The sequence below is a fragment of the Melampsora larici-populina genome (assembly GCF_000204055.1).
Source record: "Melampsora larici-populina 98AG31 unplaced genomic scaffold MELLAscaffold_53, whole genome shotgun sequence".
In the NCBI taxonomy this organism is placed as follows: Eukaryota; Fungi; Basidiomycota; class Pucciniomycetes; order Pucciniales; family Melampsoraceae; genus Melampsora; species Melampsora laricis-populina.
The window spans coordinates 139,746-163,726 of NW_006768817.1; the positions used below are offsets into that span (position 1 = coordinate 139,746).

The 23,981-nt window shown below is 41.1% G+C and overlaps 4 protein-coding genes across 4 annotated transcripts; 2 read left to right on the top strand and 2 right to left on the bottom strand.

The window, feature by feature from the left end:
* Nucleotides 1–612: 612 nt before the first annotated feature.
* Nucleotides 613–1,496, bottom strand: MELLADRAFT_92840 (uncharacterized protein; the record flags this gene model as incomplete). Its single annotated transcript, XM_007415780.1, has 4 exons — nucleotides 613–714; nucleotides 774–879; nucleotides 953–1,048; nucleotides 1,132–1,496. 4 exons carry the CDS (start codon nucleotides 1,494–1,496, stop codon nucleotides 613–615), a joined length of 669 nt encoding a protein of 222 aa, XP_007415842.1.
* Nucleotides 1,497–3,064: 1,568 nt separating this feature from the next.
* On the top strand, nucleotides 3,065–4,923 carry MELLADRAFT_111367 (uncharacterized protein; the record flags this gene model as incomplete). The annotated part of the gene is made up of 6 exons (XM_007415673.1): nucleotides 3,065–3,125; nucleotides 3,322–3,384; nucleotides 3,458–3,646; nucleotides 3,729–4,010; nucleotides 4,079–4,177; nucleotides 4,817–4,923. 6 exons carry the CDS (start codon nucleotides 3,065–3,067, stop codon nucleotides 4,921–4,923), a joined length of 801 nt encoding a protein of 266 aa, XP_007415735.1.
* A 320-nt stretch (nucleotides 4,924–5,243) lies between these two features.
* MELLADRAFT_111368 (uncharacterized protein) lies at nucleotides 5,244–6,465 on the bottom strand (the record flags this gene model as incomplete). Its single annotated transcript, XM_007415779.1, has 3 exons — nucleotides 5,244–5,666; nucleotides 5,744–6,343; nucleotides 6,424–6,465. 3 exons carry the CDS (start codon nucleotides 6,463–6,465, stop codon nucleotides 5,244–5,246), a joined length of 1,065 nt encoding a protein of 354 aa, XP_007415841.1.
* Nucleotides 6,466–15,997: 9,532 nt separating this feature from the next.
* On the top strand, nucleotides 15,998–16,269 carry MELLADRAFT_92843 (uncharacterized protein; the record flags this gene model as incomplete). Its single annotated transcript, XM_007415674.1, has 2 exons — nucleotides 15,998–16,014; nucleotides 16,119–16,269. The coding sequence occupies 2 exons, from the start codon at nucleotides 15,998–16,000 to the stop codon at nucleotides 16,267–16,269; spliced, it is 168 nt and encodes a 55-aa protein (XP_007415736.1).
* Between the last annotated feature and the right edge of the window lie 7,712 nt (nucleotides 16,270–23,981).

Here is a 23,981-nt window from a genome sequence, read left to right on the forward strand (position 1 = left end):
TTCGGTGGACTTCCTATACCTTTTTAGCTCATCAGCCGTATAGACTGGAATCATCAGCTACGAGAAGCTCATAAGTTCTGCGGACACCTCTACGGACTGTATATAATTATACTTGCTTGGCTATTGTTATAAGTCTTAACTTTTGGGCATTCTTAAAACCTGTTTTTGACCGTGAAGACTTGACAGTGTTACATTTCGGTCTCATCAAACTCTACTTGTAATTATTTTGGGCACATTTTTCAGTCTTTGACCAATGCGTTTTGAGCTAAATTGGGGGGGCTATGCTCTATTCGAGACTTTTGCGCACTTTCAAAACCTGTTTAAAAGATGAGATATTTTCTGTATTCCAAACCGTATAAAAGACAACCATTGCGATGAATCCAACATATATCTTTAATTTGACGCGATATTCAGAAAGTACAAGTACAAGATGTGAAAGCACTGACGCGACATAAGAAAAGAAACTCTATAAAAAAGAAACTTGATAAACTTGATAAAGAAATAAGACAACAATACATAGGCTGGAACATCACTTCGATCGAAGATGTCGTGACATTCTAAAAGGGTTAGAATGGTTTGAATACGTCTTATGAGGTGTGAAACGAGATCAACTCACTGATTGTAGGCTCCAATTGCGGTCTCGTTCGGTTGGGAGGTTGTGACTCGAGAGGTTTCGGGTGTGGCTAGGGAAGTTGCTTGAGTGACAAAGCTATCCTGAGTAAGTGTTACATCACTTACAAAGTCATACAAACAAACTGGACTCTTTGACTTACAAGATCAGTTGGCCAGTATGTTCTGATCGATACGTATGTTCTGATCGATACGATTGATCCGATTGAGAGGTTTCTTGTTCCGGACCTTTTACTGTAGAATCGAGGACTTGTGTTCAAACGCATCAAAGTTGAAAACAAAGGTCAGAATCTTGGACTTAAAAGAAGAATCTTGGACTTACAAGATCAGTTGGCCAGCACTTTCAGATTGATGCGATTGATCTAATTGAGAGGTTTCTTGTTCTAGAGCCTTGACCGGAGCTTTGAGTACTGGGGAACTAAATTCAAAAAGACAAGTACAAAGACGAAAAAGTCAATCACAAAGGGAATCAACCTTCAATAGTAAGCAGATATAACTTACACGAAGGTGTCCCATATCGGAGACTCGCCGAGGATCACATCGTATGCGTCCTCAGCGTGTAGACTTGGCCATAAAGCATACATGCTATACAATTTGCCGTTGTCAACCCGACGCCATCTATCTTCGTCTTCAGGCCTCAGGAACGGTGAACCATAATTCGGACAGTCAGGTCCTACGTGGCCAAAGTGGTTACAGCGAAAACATTGATCTTCTCCACTTTTGACTTCAGGCATTGCGCTAGCAGGCATCGGGATACAAGCTAATTCGGACTGTTGACGAGGGGTCATGTCCGGTGTGATGAGATGGGGTCTACGTTCAAGATCAGACTTTCGAGTGCAGAATCTGGGAGTTATTTGAGCACTCATTCGAGGTAGAGATGGTAGTGTACGCCGCGTGAATGTGGACATAATAAAAGAAATTGATGTGAAATTGAGAAATTGACGAGTCCGAGGTAAGAAGAGTCCATACCGAGTGACCCCCATTACTAAACTAAAGTGGCTAGATTTCAATCTACCAGAATTTCAACTTACCAGCCAAAGTTCAACTATCATTCTGTGAGTGATCCACATTACTATATCCCCTTGATTCAATTTCAATCCACCTGCCAACGTTCGACCACTGATCATCTGCCTGGACTCCTTTTACTGGAAGACCTTTCTTAGAAATTAGAAAGTCTTTTGATCACCCATCTTATTGACCAATATGGACGACTACGAAGCCAAATTGTTGGAGGCCGAGATAAACCCCTTTTCAAACCTCTTGATGACTTCGGCCGGGAAATGGATCGATGGATTTTAGATGTATGCCAGGAAATGGAGAAGTTAACCGGGATCCCGCGATATTTATTGGACCCACCTCGTACTCCTGAATCCCCAGTCGACTTGATCACCGACGAAATATGCATCGCAATCATCAAAGGCTTGTGTGGCGACAACTGCGAAGGACTCTTAAGCGGGGCCTTTACAGCTCACGAAGCCATTGGCATGCTCAAGAGATTTATTTGTGTTTAGCTTTGGTGAGTCATAGATGATATCATTCAATGAAGTTACACCACTCCCCTTTCTAAAACGGCACTTTGCATTTTTTTGGCTGTACATTAGGCTATTGGTCTGTTCCTTAGGCTCGACAACATGTCCAGCAGTTCTATCTCTTTCCAAAATTACGAACCATTGGCTTGCAACCTATCTTTCATTCTTAAAATCTTCACAGCCTGCTACGTTGATACACAAAGTTGTAAATCTGTAGATGCTTGAATTGTTGCGGTGTCCCGTTTGTTGAATGGTTGAAGATGCCGTCTGACTATCAGCTTTTCACCAGCTTGAATTGAATCCTGAGTTGACACCGATGTCCTTAATGGAATGTATATCTTGTATCCTCCTCTTGAAAGAAAGTTCAACTCACTTTGAACTACTGAGAGAACTCAGTCGATTAGTGACACGATTGAGAGGTTCAGACCAAAGATCAAATTTCCTATCTGATTCCTTCGTGGGTTGGGCTTTTGACAAAGGCACGCACACGGTTAGCTCAGCTGAGCCCTCTTTGCGCAGCCGCATCAACGCGTACGGCCCTTTGATTGATTAATCCATTCATCGATCTCATCAATCTTCCACATTCGTGACGGGACTGAAAGGCGCCCTCAGGGTGCGTCAATATCAGCCAGCATGTCAAGTCCTTTGAACGCTGAGGACTCCGCTTGATGATGGCTCAGCTGACACCTTTTCAGATGTGCTTTGGTATATAAATGATGCTATAGTCCGCATAGTCCGCCAACTTTATCAATCATTCTACATAGAGCTTCCACTTGTCCTACTTCTCTCTATCATCATCCAGAAAACTCTCTTATCATCCTACCAAAGGATCAATACCTATCCTACTTCTTTCTATCGAAAACTCTCTAGTCATCCTATCACTCCCCTCTCAATAATTATCCGACATGAATAGACTTTTATCTGAAAAATTCACTGCGTATCGAGTTGTCTCTCAGAAGTTCAGCAGTCTCCAAAACAGCATGACCGAAAAGTGGCGCTCCACTTCTAAAGTTCCAGAATACACAGGTAAAGTTTCTACCTTGAAAACGGAAATTTCAGTGCATTTTGCTGACTTATTTATCTGATCATTTTCTAGCTGCGTCGCCTACCCGAAGAAGCTCTACATCGGATAACAACCAGCACAAAATAACTGGATACACAGTTGACGAGGAAGATACTCCTTTGGTTGAACATGACACATCTCCTGCTGAAGAATCGGTAATTGGTGAGCGTCTCGCATTCATACTTCATGGAGATTCTTTTCCAGCGCTGATTTTTGCACGTTTGCAATGCTATAGCCCTTGTCCACTGTCTTGAGGATTTTCAAGTACATCGGGGTTGTAAGGCCGATAAAAAACGCACATCAGATTTCGAATTGGTCACCTTCAGGCCCGTATCGAAGCGTACCAAGATAGAATGCCCTGGTCTTCCAGCTGTCCCTTTGGAAGAGGAATCGACGAAAATACCCACTGAAGACAAGGAGGAATGTGAGTAAATGAAGCCGGATTTCTTGAAAATACTCTGGATGAACAGCTCCTTTACAGTAACTGATCATCAAAATATACATAGCTTCAAAACTAGATAAAATAAACTTAGCTTCGAAACTGGATAAAAAACGTACCGTAGAGCGTGCTTTTGGGATGGCAGGCTTCGATTTACCCCTCAAACGCGAGAAAATTCATCTCCCAGATGATCCTTTCGCCCAAGACAATGAAGAAGAAAGACTTTCACCTCAAGATGACAAGAATCTGTCTTCGGAAGAAGCCCCCGGTACTCAAAAGGCACCTTCCAATAGTGATCAAGAAGGTCATCTTTCGCCTGATCATAGTCCTATGGAGCAAGACGAGAATTGTGAGCTATTCTCTTCCAAAATACGATCTTGATTACACCTGATTACATGCTAAACTTGCCATACTTAGATGAACCGGTCCCAACAACTCCAATCTGTGAATGCAAAAAAAAAGCGATACGCCGGATATTAGCTCGTGGAGGATTTCAATTAGATTGTCTACTTGAAGGTGGAGGATTTGTGAAGCCGGACGCTCAATTTTCTTACGAACTTTTCACTCACATCTACTTCTCCCTTATCTTTGTGCTCGAGTATGCAGAGCATGTCCCCTCCTGTACTTTTACTTAGGATATCAATCTGATTGTTAGATGTTCAATACATCACTGTACATAGAAACGAAGATGATATACAGATTTCAGGCTTGGTTGACGTGGATGATGTTATAGGAAAGGGTTTTTTGTTTTTTTGTTTTTGGATGTATTAGATGAAAGAGTTTTTTTGAAGAGAATAAGAGTTGAGCGTTGAGCTGTGCTTTATATCTATGATGTATTCAATCTTTCTTTTATTTTTCTTTCTCCTTTGACTTCTTTTTTTCTATCTTTTTTAAACTCCTCTTCTATATATGTGTGTGAACAATAAGCTTGTAAAAGATGAAGGAACCAAGTAAGATGGAATGGATGAATGAACACAGCTAGTTGAAGGCGGGGTCTACAGTACCCTCAGTCAAGCCGTGGTGAAGGCTTTCCTACTTTTCTCGGGCAGCTTGAATGAAGGTCTCCCTTGCATTTTCGAAACGATTCACGTCAGGCACACAAGCTCGCAATTCCCACTTCAATTGACTCCTCCAGAACACAATTGTTGTGCATAGCACCAGAAGAAGATCAAGGTGCATTGGCACGAAGTTGTTTTGTTCATGAAGTATCAAAGACAGTTGACACGCCCAATGCCATGAGGCAAATTAGGGCTATGGTGTGATGTAATGCATTCCATTGTTTTCACCTTCAGCTTCTCAATTAAGATCATAATATGTTTTATCGTAGTTGAACCATCTTGATATAGAATTTAACAAAGACAACAAAATTTCAGCCTTGCAGTTTCATCAGAGTGATGATTGTGTGCCTAGAACATCCCTACTGTGTCTATATATACAACTGACTATCTTCTTCGAGGTTTTGTTGTGTATGAATTATTCATGAATCAACAAATATAAACAACTTGATAGCCATACAAATAAGTAATATAAGCAACTGAAAAATCCTTTTGATTAAAGCTTGAAAAGCACCATACCATCTGTTTTATCGCAGTTGTGACTTTGTTCTTGACAGAAGGGATTCAAGATTCTCAACACTCGAGTCATTACTGATAACTAGATACCTTTCAGTCTCTGGAATATTTGATACCACAGTACTGTGGTAACATTGTGCTGGCAAGTTTGGTGCAATAGAAGCCTGGTGATCCTCACGCCTTGCGGGCTGTCGACGACCATCCAATCTACGAACCGCTGACCTTAACCCTCGAGTTTCTTTCTCATGCTTGATCGATAACTCATCAACACTGTGAAGCCATTGAGAGTAGAGGTTTTCTCGCCAAATTGGGTTTACACGGTACAACTTTCCGTCAACGTCCTCAGTATCCGAACAGCAATCCATACTTGGAAGGTATGCTAGCGCATCTTTGCCAAGATAAGTGCTAATCGTTTGTTTTCGGAATTCAAAGAGCTAAACAGATTGCCTGAATCAGAATGGGATTGGAAGAAACAAGATCATAATTCACCCAACAAAGAAGGTTGACTTACACTTTTCTTTCGTGTATTGTTTACTTTCAATTTTTGAAAGTCGGATTCAGGATTACGCATCATCTTATCTCTTTCCTGTGCACGTCCACGTACCCATCTCTCCAAAACACCCCAGAGTTTTTCATTGGTAATATGGGTTGGGTTTATGGAATATCGTGAAAATGCATTCTGCTCCAGCGCCCAGGTGAAATGTTTGGCAACAAATGCCAACATGATGTCGTTCCAGCGCGAGTCTTTTGAAACTATCCACTCCAATGTTGCACGTGGCACGCCTGATTGAGCCAAATCGTAAAGAAACAGTCCCTTATGATTAATCCACGATGCCTTCCGTCGACCTGATAATACCTGAGTGCTGGGGAGGTTGTTGGGGCTTAAATCGACAGCGAACACAGCAGTGTTGTCCAGTATAGCAGCGGTTGAAAGCATAGGAAGAAGCGCAAGTTCTGAATTGGTAGGTGGAGGCGGAAATCTCTCATCCGAAACACGAAGTAGATACCAAGTAAATTCTGAGATCGCTTGACAATAGGCTGAGTGATGAGGAGGTAGCCAGGCGAAGACAGCTCGGTTCTGCGCTTTGACGGACTGGGCTATCCGGCCTTCCTTCAGGAGATTCGAGTTCGAGGGAAGTCTAGGCGCTGAAAGATGAGAGAAATAGAGGCCTTTAGTTTCATTTCCTTCACGTGTGAGTCATCATTCGTGGTACTACCTTCATGAGATGTCATATCTCTTTGACAGTAGAGACTGTATGATCACTGTGTTGGATGTGCAGATCAGGATTTATGTTATGAAATGAAGATTTATCAGGTTGTTGATCGTAGAAGATATGGCGAAATTCTAACAGAAAGCAACAAACATCAACAAAAATAACAATATTCCCACTCTTACCAAAAGAAAAATCGTTAACGACTTTTTATTAAAGGTAGCCTGTAAGGTACGTAGTATGCGATTCTTTAATTTCTGACCCTTTGTGTTTATGATCGCATCATCTACCCTTCAACCTCCTTCAACCCCCAATTTCATTCCTTCGGTCTATTGTTCCGCCTCGTATCTTCTCACACACCTTCTGCTTCTCTATCATCACTTCTGATTTCAACTTTAATTTTTCCATATACTCCACAAATAGATCTTTCTACAAACCACAGGATGACTCCTTCAGGTTACGCAAGCTCTGATTCAAGTACACAACAATATCAAGACGCCCTGAGTAGTGAGTTCATCAAATCACGACATCTTTCTTGACTCAACTTGTCCCTTGATTGACTCAAATCGATCGTCGCAGACGCGCTTAGCCAAGAAACCAGATCAGGACGTGCTGCTAACCAAACAGGCAGGTCTAATTATGCTCTTTCTTCATGTAATAGATGTACTGATTCTATCTATTTTTGCCAACAGATATCATACAGACCCATGATGATGGTAGTTATAGTCAGGAGCATCAGCCTGAACTTCAATTGGAAGATTACTCGGAGCTTGATGCACTGGATGACATATATCATCCAGACGATGATGACGATACGCAGGGCGCTCTACAGGATTGTGATCTATTCGAAGGTATAGAAGGTATAGTATAGCTGTACCACTTCACAAGAAAGTGACTTTCTCACTTTTGCTAAAATCGATCTTTCTACTATCGTTGTTCAATCATCGCAGAAACTTCGGATGAACAAGGTGACATCGCTTATGGAAGTTGAGTAACAACACATCTCGATTTGCACGCTGTTTCAAAGGATAAACTGACATCACAGATAATGTAGCCAGCGATACCGAAACCGTCGTAGCCCTCGAGCAAAAAGCTCATCAACAGCCAGAAAGTCCCACCAACATCGGACAATTGGTGGGTGAAGCGGCTGGTGGTAAGTTCCCAAGCTTGTCATTATTTGCAATCTTTTTTTGATACTTTGTTCCTTTTCCCAAATGACAATACGTTGATGTAGTTCCCTCCATACTTGATCAAACCGAATACACTGGCGAAAGGGAACAAGGTACGGAACATACTCAATGATTGCAATATCCTTTGACTCGGTTTTTGTATTTTCAATCTTTAACTGAGTGTTATATTTCTTTTTATCTGGGCTAGATCCTCATTTGTTCGACCACTATGGACACAGCAGTGATTGGCGTAAAAGGCGAGGAGACGCACTGGAAAGTGTTTCGACTTATTTACCAGTCGGACCAAGAAAACATCGGCGTGACATTCATGACGATCAAGATCATAGCACAACTCACAAAAAGATCCGTGAAGACTCGCATTCAATCACTAGTAGGCAAATTTCATTAAATGATCAAAAGTTACCAAGTCTGATCATAAACCCACACATCCTCGCAGACAATTCCTCAACACCTATCGTGGACTCAGACAGAGCGGAAAGCACAAAACTTCCTGTTTGTCAAACTCGCCCCGGTCAAAAGAGCAGTACAACGGGACACCATCCTCAACAGTCAAAAATACCCGCTGGCCTCGAACAATCAGTGGGCGAAGCGCCTGAAGGTAGGCTCCCAGGCTTTCCATACCGTATTGCATTTCTTAATACTTTGGTCTTGTTTCATCCAATGATCCCATAATCCTTAGGTCCATCCAGAATCAATCACGCCACAATAATCAATCAACACGAACATACCGAGGAAACACAACAACCTACTGATAGTATGATTCCCAATGATTCTCGAGGTATGCATGAACCGTCACTGTACCGTTTAACTGAGTATTGTATTTTTTTTCGTCTTGGCTAGATCGCTCTTTATTCGACCAATATGGACACCGCAACGATTGGCGTAAAATGCGAGAAGACGCACTCAAAAGTTATTTGACATCTTTGCCAGTTGGACCAAGAAAACATCGTCGTGACATTCATGACGATCAAGATCTTAGCACAACCTCCAAAAAGTTCCGTGAAGACTCGTATCTATCCACTGGCACTGGTAAGTTTATTTCAGTAGATGCTCAAAGCTGACTAATCTGATCATAGACACATACATCCTTGCAGGTGAGCCCTCGGAACCTATTGCGGACTCAGCCAGAGTAGAAAGGACAACCATCCGTGATTGCCAAGCTCACCCTGATCCAATGAGAATGTTTAACGATCGACTGGCAGAAGGTGGGCAATTCGTTTCATCAGGTGCAGTAAGATTGTTCTGACTGTCCCCAAACCTACAGCCAAAACGTTATTCAAAGAAGTTGAAAACCGCACTTCAAGCTCACGATTCATTCCAAGCGAAGCAAGAAGTCTAATGGAGAGTGGTGGTAGCCCTCTTGTGTATTTGGACCAAAACGGGTCTGTTGATCACTCTTTTTCTACAGGCGATTCTTTGACTGCATGTCAAGAGAGACTTCAAGCAACCAGCTCAAACATCCGTCCCAGCGAGGGCCAGATGAGATCAGGTGGGCGTCCTATCTTCCTTGATATCTTCACATAGCTCAACGTCGTCACAAGAACCTCTAATCAATCGTAACCCCTGTGACAATTAGCTGTATCTTTCTTTGATCATGACGGACACACCAGCGACCGGCGTAAACATCAAGGGTATGTAAAAGGACAAGGCTCAAGCTCTGTGAACATAGCAACAGGAAAACAGGCACGTGAGGAGGATGCCTATTATAAGCATGGTGGAAAAACATCCAACAAGAAGCGTGGAGTTCCATTAACACCTATTGGTATGTAAAACTCTTTTGCGGCTTCTTTCAAGCATCATTTCATTGGCTAACAATGTAGCTTCTGTTAGGTGAATGTCCAAGTTCTGACGAAGAATCAGATCAAGCCATCCACTCCAATCCCTTTCAGGCTACGGCTTCGAGATTGGTAAGTGCCAATCAAGTGCTGAAGACGTCTATCGGTTGATATTTAACTGGCCACATCTCTGGCAGGATAACGAAGATGCCGGGGACCAGCTCAAAAAAGGTCTTCATGAAGAGAATTCTTGTAAGAATTTTATTTAAGCCGCAGTTGAATGAAAGACTGAAAAACACTGTTTCTGATAGCGCAATCCACCAGGGCCAATCCACAAATCCGGAAATCTCCTGATATAGCAGTCGATCCTCCTGAAGGAGCCTTAAGCCCGCGACGTTTGAATTTTTCTTGTGAAAAGCACCCGCATGAATCAAGTAGGCCTGGCACGTCTCAAGTGAAGCATTCTTGCAGACTCAGAATTGAAACAACTAAGATACTTTTCATGCTTTTCAGATGGCTCTTGTATAAGTACCAAAACCCCTGAAGCACCTGGCTCAACCCATGATTCATACACTGGACCACCTTGTATCAAAACAGCACGAGTTGATCAAAGAAAACGTAATTCAAAGGATTCTGAAGTTAGATTTGTTCCATATAGAACAGCAAATTCTTTAGGGAAACAGCGAGAAGGTATTCTATCTTGTTCTGAGTTCACCACCGTCAGTTCATTAATTGATATATATTTCTAGGTGATTTTGCAAGCTATCAAGAAGGCAGTCGCCCGAATGCCAGCGCTTCATCAGTATACAGTCAAGATTCCAATAGCTTGGGTTCTGGCCGGAGAAGACGATTTGAAAGCAACAGAATAACTGGCCCTTTGGGCCTGCCCGCTTCAAACTCAAATTCGACCTCTCCACACTCTTCTGGCTCCCAATTTGGAACACGACATCCTTCTTTGTCGCATACGTATCAGCGAGACCCAGCCGGCCGGATCTCAACCCCCCAAAATTCTGAAATACTCACTGGAAATCAGCAACAACACTTCTCCGATCGCCAACCTAGTCGAAGAAGATCAATTTCGAACCAAGATGTTAACATGACAAGTCCCACTTCATCAATTTCCCTGCCTTCCAGGATGTCGGTTTGCACTCCCCCGTCCCAAAAGGATAAGCACCTACTCACCAAAAATCAATCCGAAATTCATGATCATCAATTTAATCAATTGAAGAGTAGTCGTGCAAGGTTCAGCTCCGCGAAAGATAACCTCAGGAATGCGAAAGTTTCAGCATCTAGACCTTTGACATTAGATAGAACAACATCGACTAATATATCCTCAGGAAATGAAATACATCAGCAGCGAACTCAGTTCCTTCAAGAAGGATCCACTCATATGATTACACCTAGGAACACCCACAGTAGAACGTCCACCTCACGCTCCTATGCCAACAATTACGACCATACTAGTCAACCTTCACGAGCATCAAGAAGTTCTTCAACATCGCACCCTGAAAGAAGGTCTGGAGAAATGTCTCCCTCTGTAACACATCCCTTAGTCAATTTCATCAAGGATGTCCACATGAAAGATCCAGATGGTCCTGAATCAGTGCATTTGGCCTGGGATCATTCAGATTCAAATTTAATCAATAGAGACCAATCTACGCAATCACGGGGTAAACAATATACGCAATCGAAAGGTACACGTGCAACCTCCATCTCGACAAAAGAAAGCCTCAATCAGGACACATCTTTAGCATCTAGACCTTCGAATTCGGGCTCAGCCAATATAGACAGATCAACATCGACTAATCCATCTTCAAGCAATACAAATCATCGGCAGCCCACTCAATTCATTCAAGACAGACCCACTCATATAAGTTCATCTAGAAACAACCAAATTAGACCTTCCACCTCATGCTCATATTCCAACAATCACGATCATACCAATCAACCTTTACAAGAACCAAGCCGGTCTTCAACATCGCACCCGGAAAGAAGACTAACATATCCCTCAGCCGATGTCACCGAGGATGTCCACATGAACGATCAACACGATCCTGCATCAAAAAATCTGGCCTCTGATTATTCAGATTCAGATTTAATAAGTGGACACCAATCTACCCGATTTAAGACTCAACTTGCAAGCTCCAGCGCGACGAGAAGACACCGTGATCAGTCCAGAATTTTAGCGCCTAGGCCTTCTGCATCAGGCTTGACCAAAGAAGACCAAACAACTTCGACTGAATTTTCCTCAAGAAATCACCAAAACAAGGAGCTCACTCAGTCGTTGCGAGACAGATCTAGTCTTATAAGTCCACCTAGACCCTCCACCTCCCGATCATATTTAGCATCTAGACCTTCAACTTCGGGCTCAGCCAATATAGACAGATCAACATTGACTAATCCATTTTCAAGCAATACAAATCATCGGCAGCCCACTCAATTCATTCAAGACAGACCAACTCATATAAGTTCATCTAGAAACAACCAAATTAGACCTTCCACCTCATGCTCATATTCCAACAATCACGATCATACCAATCAACCTTTACAAGAACCAAGCCGGTCTTCAACATCGCACCCGGAAAGAAGACTAACATATCCCTCACCCGATGTAACCGAGGATGTCCACATGAACGATCAACAAAACGATCCTGCATCAAAAAATCTGGCCTTTGATTATTCAGATTCAGATTTAATAAAACTTGCAAGCTCCAGCGCGACGAGAAGACACCGTGATCAGTCCACAACTTTAGCACCTAGGCCTTCAGCATCAGGCTTGACCAAAAAAGCCCGACCAACTTTGACTGAATTTTCCTCGAGAAATAACCAAAACAAGAAGCTCACTCAGTCGTCGCGAGACAGATCTAGTCTTATAAGTCCACCTAGACCCTCTACCTCCCGATCATATGCCAACAATGATAGTCATGAAAGTCAACTCACAAAAGCACCAAGGGGGTCTTCAAACAATGTCGCACAAGATGTTCACATGAGGGATGTTGATGATTCTGATTCCAATCATTCAAATTTAGCTCAACCAAAGTCGACGTCGAGAAATCAACAACCCAGGAAGCTCACTCAGACGGCTCGAGAAAAAGCACCAAGCAGGTCTTCAAACCCCGCACAAGATGTTCACATGAGGGATGTTGATGATCCTGATTCTGATTCCGATCATTCAGATTCTTCTCGTGATGATCCTCGACACAATTATACACATTCAAACATGTCTGCTTTCAATTCCACCAATCCTGATTCCAACGATCTTGATTCCGACGATCCTGACCGCGACGATCCTGACCGCGACGATCCTGATTCCTCCGATCCTGATTCCTCCGATCCCGATCCTGAAGATTCTGATTCTGAGAAGTCTGACTCAGATGAATCCGTTGCCTTGGCCGAAAATGTAAAATTCAAAAATAAAAAACGTTCGCGAGATTATAAAAAAACCGCCGAGCGTCATAATGAATTACTCAGGGAGAAAGCTGCTCAGAAGCGGCCAACACCGTCACAACACGAGAAATTAGCAGTTGCAATCATCGACTATGTTAAACTCCTCCTCGGCATAACCCGTAAACGTCGTGGAGCAATCATTTCGGATTCTTCTCTTCCTAAGCCTCCTTCAAGAGAAGAATTTAAAATTTGGTCAAGGCGAAAGCATCATGCAAGGAAGGTTGTTGATGATTCTATTGACAGAGAACAATCGAGATATATCAAAAAATATCCTGATGCGACCAAAAGACAGCTAGCATTGGTCGAAAAGGATGCAGTTGAGTTAGCCCAATCACAGCTCAAACCGGTTCGATTTCGCTCTCAGGTATCCAACAACATTTCCGGATGCAAATATTCAAGCGAGGTAGCTTATTCCTGTGAGGCTGCCTTGTCCCTAGCTGGTTTTTCCCGACTCACTTTTGATTGGACAACAACATTCAAATCCAAATGGAATGAGGCAACAGCACGAATCTTACTCCAAGAGTGGGAAAAGGCATATCATTGTGGTGATGCCGATGATTATCTAATTGTAGCCAGTCAGGTTACACCCCAGAATAAGTTATTGATCCTTGAACGATGGTTCAACTACAAGAGACTGGAATATTCATCCCAGCTTGAGCCTGAACAAGACGCAGAGGAGAAGAACAGACACGCGGAGGAGAAGAAAAGAAGAGCAAAACGCCAAAAGGAAAGAGCAGCACAGCGCCACTCCAGGAACAAGGTGAGTAATCTCATATCTAGGTATTTTGCACCAAATCCTGACCCATTCCTTCCATAGGTTTGCACGATTCGAAAAGATACTTTTTTCAGGTATTTTTCCAAAGATGTGCCTGAATATGCTGAACTGGGACATTTGATATCAATGCCAAGTGTGCATTCGGAGGACGAAGTCGATGACAACAACAAGTCGCTTCGCAGACGTCTATTTTGGAGGCACGAATATCTGCATAAACTCTTTTACCTGCTAGATGACCTGCATATTGACACCCGGAAAGATGAGCGAGATCAGACTAGAGCTATCAAGGCCCTCGATAGGGGATCACACATCGAGATGGAAGAGAAGGCTAAGCGCTCCTGTAAGCCGCCAGTAGGATTTCCTAAATCATTAGTGAGTCAGGAGTTTCGAGAGACATTTTCGAAAGCCGCACGGGCAGCATTGAATCTATCGAAAAGGAATTTCAATCTCCCATCAATGATTGAACACTGTGAAGCCATAAAAAAGAAATGAACTCCACATAAGTACAAAGAAGACACACAAGTTACGCTATAAACCCAAAAAATGCTCTGTTTTCTTTTTCAATGTATACAAACTGTAACTAGATTTTTCTTGCTCGACTACTCTTTCAAAAATATATTGTTTTCTTTTTTCAATATACCAGAAAAATACTGTTTTTTCTTTTTCAATATACCGGCTAGTTTTTCAAAAATGCTTCGTTTTGTTTTTCAATATATATAGACTGAAACCAGATTCTCCTTAAGATAAAGACAGTGCTCTTGCCCCGCTAAATTTATTTCGCTTATTCCGTTTCATCAAGTTTGAGAAACAAACAAAGCCAAAGCTTAGGGAAATGGATCTATCCTCGAAGTTTTTAAGTGGTGTCCCTTCAAAACGGCGTGAAAGGCGCGTTCAACTAAAGTCCTCAAATTTGTAATGATTGAAGTCGAAGTATCAGTTGACCATTTCTTGCTGTGCTCACTGGCAGCTCTTCTTTGCCATGTTCAAGTACTGTATTTGGTTGTTTTCGCCGAAAGAATCTTGTCGTTGATGCAAAACTATCCATGATGAAGAAGAGGTCAACCTCTATCTTCATCTTCATTGTTAATCTTGACTATCTCACTTGTATCTGCCTTCAAATCTTTAACTGAACCCTTGAAAAGGCAAAGGTGGAGTATCGTATCATAGTCAAAACCATATGGATGAGATGAGATCGACGCGATTTTATCCACCGCTCAGACTCAGGATCTGCCCTTTCATATACGCGCTATCATCATCCCCTCTGCATTCAAGTTGATTCAAAGTACTGAGTAATTGACTGGCGCGTCTTTGATGAGACCCGACAATCGATTGAAGATGTCTTCTGACGTCGGTGAGGTCAAGGCACGTGAGATCTTAGATCCAAGACTAGGGCTTTTTTACTACTAAAACGCTTGACGACCCCGGGGGGCCTGAGCGAATTGCAGTGTAAGAACAAACCAGAGACCCGAGGGGCGGCAGACACTACAATAAGAATATGGGTGGGATGGTGGGAAACAAAACTTCTAAGCTAAAAAGTGATGAATAGACTAAAATTTTTTTTGTCGTTAGAGGTCTGGATGAACAATAAGAATGGTAAAGAACCATGAGAGGAAAAAGACAACCCCGAAATCTAAAGATGAGAATAAGAATAAGATTTTCCTTGAAAACCGTTACATGATCTCTTTACCATACGTCATACAGAAATCATCGAAGATGATGGAATACAAAACCACGCGCTTGTCTTTCGGATTTCGCGATCCACACTAAGCCAATCCACCTATTCCCCTTAGTTAAACTCGTTCCAACTTACAATATCCAAGGTGAGTGATCAGTAGATGGTTCTGAGTCGCGCATCAAAGATGTTTCTGAGTCGCGCATCGAACGAGGTCCCTGAGGCTCAGGAAGTCCTGCTCATGCCAGGTACTCAAGGGCGCATCTCTCATTCAGCTGAGGGGCATACTCAGTCGCTGGAACAAACAAGAAGTAGAGTCGAAACAAAGTGGAGACAAAGTCGGCAAAGATACCAGTCTCGACGTCGAGACCGTCTGTCGTGGACGCAGTGTACATAGGCACATTCACATTCCGATTTGATTCAGTTCGAAAGACACTAAGACTTCAAAGCCAGAATTCCATCTCAGCCAAAAAGAATTTTCTTTTGGAAAGAGATGTCAAGTGTCTTGATTTGTGGATCGCATTGCTATTTCAAAATGTGAGTGACCGAAAGCTATGGCATTTTGCTCAAATCCATCCAGAGCTCTGGGTTGACGTGTCTTTTTTGGACCTCTTTCATAGCGAATGGCCTTGGATGAGAGGGAAGAAGTTTGGGGCATCTCGAAGAAGCGGACAAAAGTGAAGGACTTTATCTAGATGGCAGATGGGCTCAAGTCAGCCTTTTCAATCACATCAACTCAACTCGTAATTCCCAGAGTTTAACGATGGCGGTTTATATCTTGTAGCAATATACAAATCTATTCGTCTGACTTCAAAGCAAACCAAGACATATCACTGCCTTGTGTAGATTGGTTTCCATGGACAAAATTGATGCCGTCCTTCGAACTGTCATGTTCATTCTCTATGGCAATCGGTACAAGAATCAAGAAAAGCACTTGCTATCAACCATGTTTCAGGTCTATCTTTGATTACTGATACAATCTCTGACTGAATGAATCAATATGTTGGATAACTGATGTTTCCTCTCTATCAACTTGGTTGGGTTTGAGTGAAGGCTTCTTGAGGTAAATTCCCATCATCTGATCAAGATTTTAGTTTGGATGACCAACTGAGCCGAAAAGTGCTGATATTGTACCGGAGTTCATCAACAATTGGTACACTGCAGTCAAGACCAAGTGGTTACGATGTGAGTTCAAACTTGACTTCTTGAATCGGGTTTCTAAAAACACACTCATTCTTTTTGTTTCATCCTCGAAAGCTTCAGTGTTTTGGTTAGAAGTAAGGTGATCCTAGCATAGACAGTATTGCTGATAGGTTAGCAATCCACAGTATGTACAAGCAATGCTGAACTGCTTTGAGGTCTGTTTGGCCTAGGGATCAACTTCGCGGGAGTCTGGATCTGGTTTCCAACATCAAAACCTCTAGAAGTCAAATGACAACTAACTGATCTTTCAAATTGTCTAGATCAATCTCGTGCGATGAGCTCAAAAGTGTCCAACATTATCAAGTTTAAACTGAATCGAATCTAACTAATAATCACCACTTGAGTGACATCAACTTCAGTTTTCTGTTTTGAAAGGAGGAATATCTAATTGTAAGTTGATCAAAAATGAATAAACATGGCCATCGCATCTGGAATGGGATCAAGAAGTAATGAAACCATTGGAGTCAAACCCATCGAGTGGTGAACATCGGTTCTTTCGATCGAGTGGTGAACATTGGTTCTTTTGATCAAATTTCAATTGATTAGATTATCAATCAAGATATCCAAAGTCAAAGAGTGATGCATGGTTTAGATAATCAAGGACCTGAATCTGATTTAAAGATATTCAAAACTCTGGAGAATGATGATTTGAAAAGAGTTAAAGAATCTTATTGGTGCGCTAAATCAATATTGATTATCATCACAGATTTGATATGTGAAGTGTGTTTTGAGTTTTCTAGGATTGATTTCAGTAGGAGCAAGAACAAGAGGGTATCTTAATCAGCCTCGATGAGCACCTGAATCAATCTCAAAATTTGATGAACACTTGATGGATTCAATATCATTGTCTATTGATTTGAGAACTTCTCAAGCATTTATAATGTCATACCGTCAATCCATCCAATCTAATATATTATCATTGGTCAATAAACTTTATTATTTCATTCAAGGTTGGTTATCATTCATCAATCTTGAGACATTGTTACCAAAACCTGTCTTCTCTCCGTTGATGTCATAGGACTCTCAATCCTCATAAGCGCTCCTATTCAAAACGTAAATTCAATAACAATATAATTGCTGCGTGGGAGAGTCCCTTACTTTGGTTCTTATGTTTCCACAAATATAGTTGAATCCAGATCAACCTATTGAGTTTCATAAAGAGTCTCCAATTGGTCTTTACATTTGTTGACAATGCTCAATATCTCAGATCTAAAACTCAACCACCTCATAATATTGAGGGTCTTTTGCAATTTGCCAAAATTCTGTCCAACAGGAGATACTCATTCTTCATCTCCAAATCCTCATCTCAATCAACTTGCAAAAGTTTACACAGATTATTTATCTTTCTTTCAAATCAGTTTAAAAAAACACTGATCACGTTTCTCTGGTTCTGTCTATGTCAAGTCCACAAATAATAATAACCCTGATATTATTCAATCTGCAAACACATCAAGCAGATTCTATGACATGCACTCACATAATCATAATATGTCAATCTTGACACATCTATCCAACTCTGAGTTTGAATTTGGATTTGACTGTCTTTTCTTTCATAGGTATGTGAATTCTGACATACATCTTCATGCTTTATTTTCATCAGCACAATGTCATTATCAGAATCACACTTATCCTGCTGCTTGTAATGATGTTGAGAGTATTTGTTTTTCTCTTTAAATGTTAAATCACAGCCAGTATTCTCTATAGGCACTAAAAAATTTACAAGACCAGCAAGGCTATCATCAGACCAAACAATTTTGGGCAGATCAACTTTTTGATCAAATTAAATCAAGATGTTTGTTCAAAATACATTTGATGATCTTTTTCATACTACTTCTTCACTTAAAGCTAGATTAGGAATTGGTACTGGATCAGACCATTTGGATGATTTGATTGCAAGTTTGATTTAAGTGGATTCATTCAACTGATTCATTATGTGTACACCAACAGACCAACACAGAAATTGGTCCATTCTCACTGAATACATATATGTCTGGATAATTTCAGAATGCAATTATGATTTTCAATTCAATTGATTATTCTTTGAAATTTTGCAGTTCATTAGGGGTTCTCAAAGTTGGCCGGTTTCAAGAAAACCCAGTTGACCCGGTTGCTTTTTGGCAGTAACCTTGTGTATTGAGTTGACATTTTTCGACAGATCACAGCCAAAAAGTGAACTGGGTCAACCGGGTTTTTACAAAACGGGTCTACTTTGAGAACCCCTATTGTTGATTTCTGCATATACATCTCATCAGTCTTTTTCATAACCAATGCTCATGCTCTTTGGGATTCTGATGATCTGTTAAGTTTTTAGATTGGTTGCAATGTTTTGATCACCACTTCAATCATGATACCCTTCTATTACAGATGATTAGGAGACACCCTTCTGCATTATCATTACAAAGGCACTAGATAGAGGAAAGGATCATGATACCTGACAAGATTCAGGATATTTAAGCCAATTGCATTCCCCAATTAAAAATTCAATTGGAATCATCTGACGACCCATGAAAGTTTTGTATGTCCTTGGCTAATCTTGGGATTGTTGAAAAGCTCAATTCTCCACTTGGGTTGATCAAGTTGAGAATCACCTGGAAAACTTTCATTACAATCGGATCCTGTCAGTAGAGTCGGTCTTCATGCCACATCTGTGTTTGGATGACAGGAATATGAAAGTACTTGGTGGAATTTCTAATTCAGTCACATGTACAGGTTTTCCTTCTCTCTTGATAATTATTAATTAAGCTTCAAGATACTGACTGCACTTTCTCTCACTTTGTAAGTGTTGTATTGTCCAAATATATTTGCGCATCTCACCGTGTATCTCAATTTTGTGACTTCTCTGTTGCAAACAAATTTTGCCAGGTTGAGGTCACCAAGGGTGATTCCCAAACCTAAAGTTAGTAAATATGTATCATGGTGTACAATTCCCGGTAGAAAGTCAATGTGCACACACAAAGGGATTTGAAAAAACAAGCAAGGAAAGGTTTCTGTAGTTTTGTTGGATTTAAGTGACAAGCTCAGCACCCCTTTGTTGACCTTGCTTTCTGAGCACCTAGACAAAGGGAGTGGGTCTTTGGATGCAAAGACCTCCTCAAAGCATCTAGCATCCCTTTATGAAATGTTTTTGGTGTGTTGACGTGCTACCAGGAAACTTACACAGTGTATGTGTATGAAATTTTAGTTTTGTCATGCTTTTGGGATTATGATCTATTGTAATGTGTTTGGGTTATACATGGAATGGCGGCGTCAGCCGCTAAAGCGGCGCCCACCGCTAAGTTGCTAGTAAGATGTAACACCAAAAACCTTAACTTCACAACTCACACTGCAAAAATAATGTGTTTTTCCATGGCAAAAAATGATTGATTCTAGCATTTAAAATGCCTTGCTTGATATTGGCCCAAAAAATCTGAATAAATCTGGTAAGGCAAAATGTGCTATTTTCTTCCAGTTGGGAGATTTTGGTCATTGTAAAAAAAATCTAGCACTCAGTTTGGTGATGTTCAAAATTTTTGTGGAACAACACATAAATATGCAGCACCAAAGCACTAAATTCACCCTTCAATATTGAGAAGAAAAATCTGAAAAAAAAATTACGAGTCGAGGACAATATCTCCTTTGTTGAACGTTTTTTTCAGAATTTTTCTGGCTCAGTATGCAAGTCATCACATGTGTGTAATTTTAGGTACTTAAACGCTACTGCCATATGTACAAGGCTCCAAAACCACCCAAAAAAAATTTGCAGCACAACAAAGGATGCAAGATCTTCTGTACATGGTTTGGAGACAGTGTGTGGAATTTTGATGCCCCTGTGAACCAAAATGCATTTAAACTTTATTTGGCAGACTTTCAATGTTCTAACCTGCATGTATCCAAGACAAAGGCATCAAAAAATCCAAAAAAAACACCACACATCACAAAGGGGATTTCTGATCTCTCCTGATTTTTCTGCATTTCTTGGACTTCTTTGAGAGGGAAAAAGCTGGTAAAAACATCAAAAATTGCTTGCTGGGTTCATGCTGAGTATGAGGCTTTAAGCAACCTCAAAAAAATGTTGCAGGACAAAGAGCGTTGTATCTCTCTCCAGATCTTTTTCCAAGCGTTTTGGGCCATAACTGCGCCCACAATTCCAGGTACAATTTTTTGTCAATCATTTTTTGCTAGGGAGAAACACATTATTTTCACAGTGTCAATATCTTACTCATCACTCATCATAATTAGGTAATATGGCTGTGATAAATGATCAGTATCACAAGGGCTACAAGATGCACTATAGTAATCCAAAATTGGACCCCATCTGAAAAACTTTGTAATCTCAAAAATTGGTTTGCAGCTAGTTTACAAGAAAAAAATTACCTGTATTCATCATAAGAAGTGCTGTACATTAAATCATTGCATCATTGATCACTTTTGGCTGTGAAAGTTACATCATACCTTAGTAACAAGATCATTACATTGCGTCATCATATGGTTTTTAGGGTTCTTTAGGCGTATTTGGCTGGTTTTTGAGGCTGTTGACTGTTGTAGAGGTTGTTACATGTGGATATAAGTACTCCTTGATGAAATTGGGATTTTTGTTCCCATTTCTGCATCTCATATACCTTTGTTGTAGTGTTATAAATCATCATTTATTTACTATATTTGTACTAATATGCCTTAAATCCACCCGTTCAAAGCAAGGAGAAACTTATTTACGTGTGTTAAAGACTATAAGTCTCTTTGGGAATAATACTTACAACAGTATTGAGATATTTCTCTGGTGCCTTTTATCTATTTCTCTGTTATCACAAAGTGGTCAGCAAGTGCCCTTGTGCTGGTTTCTTTGAAGAAGGAAGTCTTTAGGCAACTTCTACTATATTACACGTAGTAGATTATCCCTTCTTAGGTGTTGTAAAGCTCTTGTTGAGCTTTAAATACTACAACGGCTACAAGTGATTATAGTTTAACTTCAGATTTATTGGATTCCATCCAATCATTACCTACTCCTTCATTACAATTTCATTTTGAATTTCAACCATATCAATCTCCTTATTAGCAATCTCAATCTCAATGGATTAAATAAACACATCAAAAATGATATTCTCATACTAATTTATCAAAATTCATTACAAAACCATCACATCAACATTCTCAATCTCAATGAGCCAAATCGAGTACATCACCACATCAAGAATGATATCTTCAATCTAACAAATCAAGTACCACAACACATCCATATCTAGACGATCTACTTGTTCATACATAAGCATCGAACTTCATCTCCTACTTCACCCCCTAATCCGATTGTTTTACTTTGGAATTGGATCCATAGACCAATCAATTTACCCAAACCAGGTCAATCTCATTCACTCAAACTAGTAAGTGTAAATATCCGCTTCTTTAATCTCTATAACTCATACTAAATACTTTGAAGAACTGGAACGCTAGTTAGTAGCAACGCGCAAACCCCGCCATTGTAAACTGGGGAAGCGCAGCGGAAGCGCAGCGGTGGCGCAGGGGTCCCGCCACACACCCAGTCCCCTGGAGGCGCACTGCGGTGAAACTGTGCCAAGGCCCAGTTTTTACAGGGGTCCAACCCGCCGCTGCCTCATTGACGGGACCCCAGCAGGAACCCTGGGTCCCAGTTGGGGTATGCATATGTACTGTACACTATACATACTGTATACCCCAACCAGCGTCATCCCTTATCCCTTGTTGGACAATTCATCTTGCACCATTTCAGCCACCACCCTTCAGCCACCACCCAAATCAACCATCTCAATTCTCTTTTAGGAAAGATATTCGATTGGCCAATGCAGGATGACGACCGTGAGTGAGATTTAATCAAGTTTTCACAAAAGCAAACTCACTAACCTTGATCAACTTCTTTCCTTCCATAGTCCAACTTGTTTCCCACCTTTCTGGACTTTTACTACCCCTTTCCTATCAATATCTTTGACCGTTCTATCTCTTCATATTTCCTCAAATCAACAAAATCATCAATCATCATCATGAATTTGGGTTCTACTCTTCCAGTTCCATCATCCACCCCTGCTCGCTCACTACGAATATGATCTCCGCAACAACAACGATTTTCTCCTGGTTTTGTCCTGACTGGTTCCCATTCTTGACGTAGGATCACCAGAGACTCTATTACTGGAACCCCTTCACCTCATCCAACCCCGACACCTAGCCCTACAAACGACTCGACTGTTTCCAGTAGACCAGTCTCTCAGAAAAGACCTCGTGATCAGATTCATAGTAGTACTGACAGTACCAATCAGAATGTCAGTAAGAAACACAAGCGTGCTCCTAAGAAAGCAGTAAGTCCTTATTCCCTTTAAGGTCATTCATTACTCAATGAGTCTTATTATCTCCTTGCTGACTTACTTCTATTTGACTGGGACTTTCTAGGTGGCTCGAGTACAAGACATCCCTGATGTGATCAATATCAAACAGGAATCTTCTGGAGAAGACGAGAGTGAGAAACGGCCAGGCAAAAAGGGAGATGTTGTTGAGCTTCTCAAGTACTTCCCAAAACACAAAGGTAACGAGGTACGTTTTCATTGTACTGTTTGTTTCATGAACCTTTTCACTTAACGACTAACATCAAAATGGTATGCATAGACAGGACCCTTCAAACACCACTATCTGTGCAACTGGTGTGGTGAATACTACACCCGCGGCATCAAATCCAACGACAACCTTTACGCCTATTGAGATGTCGATAAGGCTCATCAACCATACTCTGGCCGCGAGAATGCCATCAAATCTGGTATGATCCTTCCTCCTACTTATCAACAAATCCAAAAGGCAAACAAGACGAAGACATCAAGCGGAAGGGTCATGCAATCTTTCCTCAACCAAACAACTTTCACCATCAAGATGCTCAACATAATCCTCGTCATTTGGGTACTACGACATGCTCTTGCATGGCGTAGATTTTCTGACGTCATGCTCCGAAGTGCGTTCAAGCTGGCTAATCCATCAGCAGACATGAGATCACCCAAGTGGGCCTCCCAAACTGCAAAAAAGTTCTATAAGTCTCTTCACTTCAAGGTATTACATGATTTAAAGGTCAGCTTCTCGTCTTTTTTTTGTATTTTCCATTCAGTCCTCATCGATTTGGCTAACTTTGTCTTTTATAGGCCAACTCCAGTCGCATATGGTTGGTCCATGACGTATGGACTACGAGAGGTAACCAATATGTGTTCATTGCATTGATTGTGTGTTACATTAACTCAGATTTTAAGTACTGCAAATCATTATTGACCCTCAAGATGGTATCTTGGAACCACTACGGAACTCTTTTGGTGTGTCCTGTCGCACAATATCTCATTTGACACAATCTACACGAAAAGATAAGTACAGTTCTTATTCATCTTTACACTTCTATGTTGATGATGTAGCTAATCATATTGCTCATAATTATGTTCTAGGTCAGACGACTGACTCTGGGTCTAATAACTTGACAATGGCTTCGGAGATGGAGAGTATGTT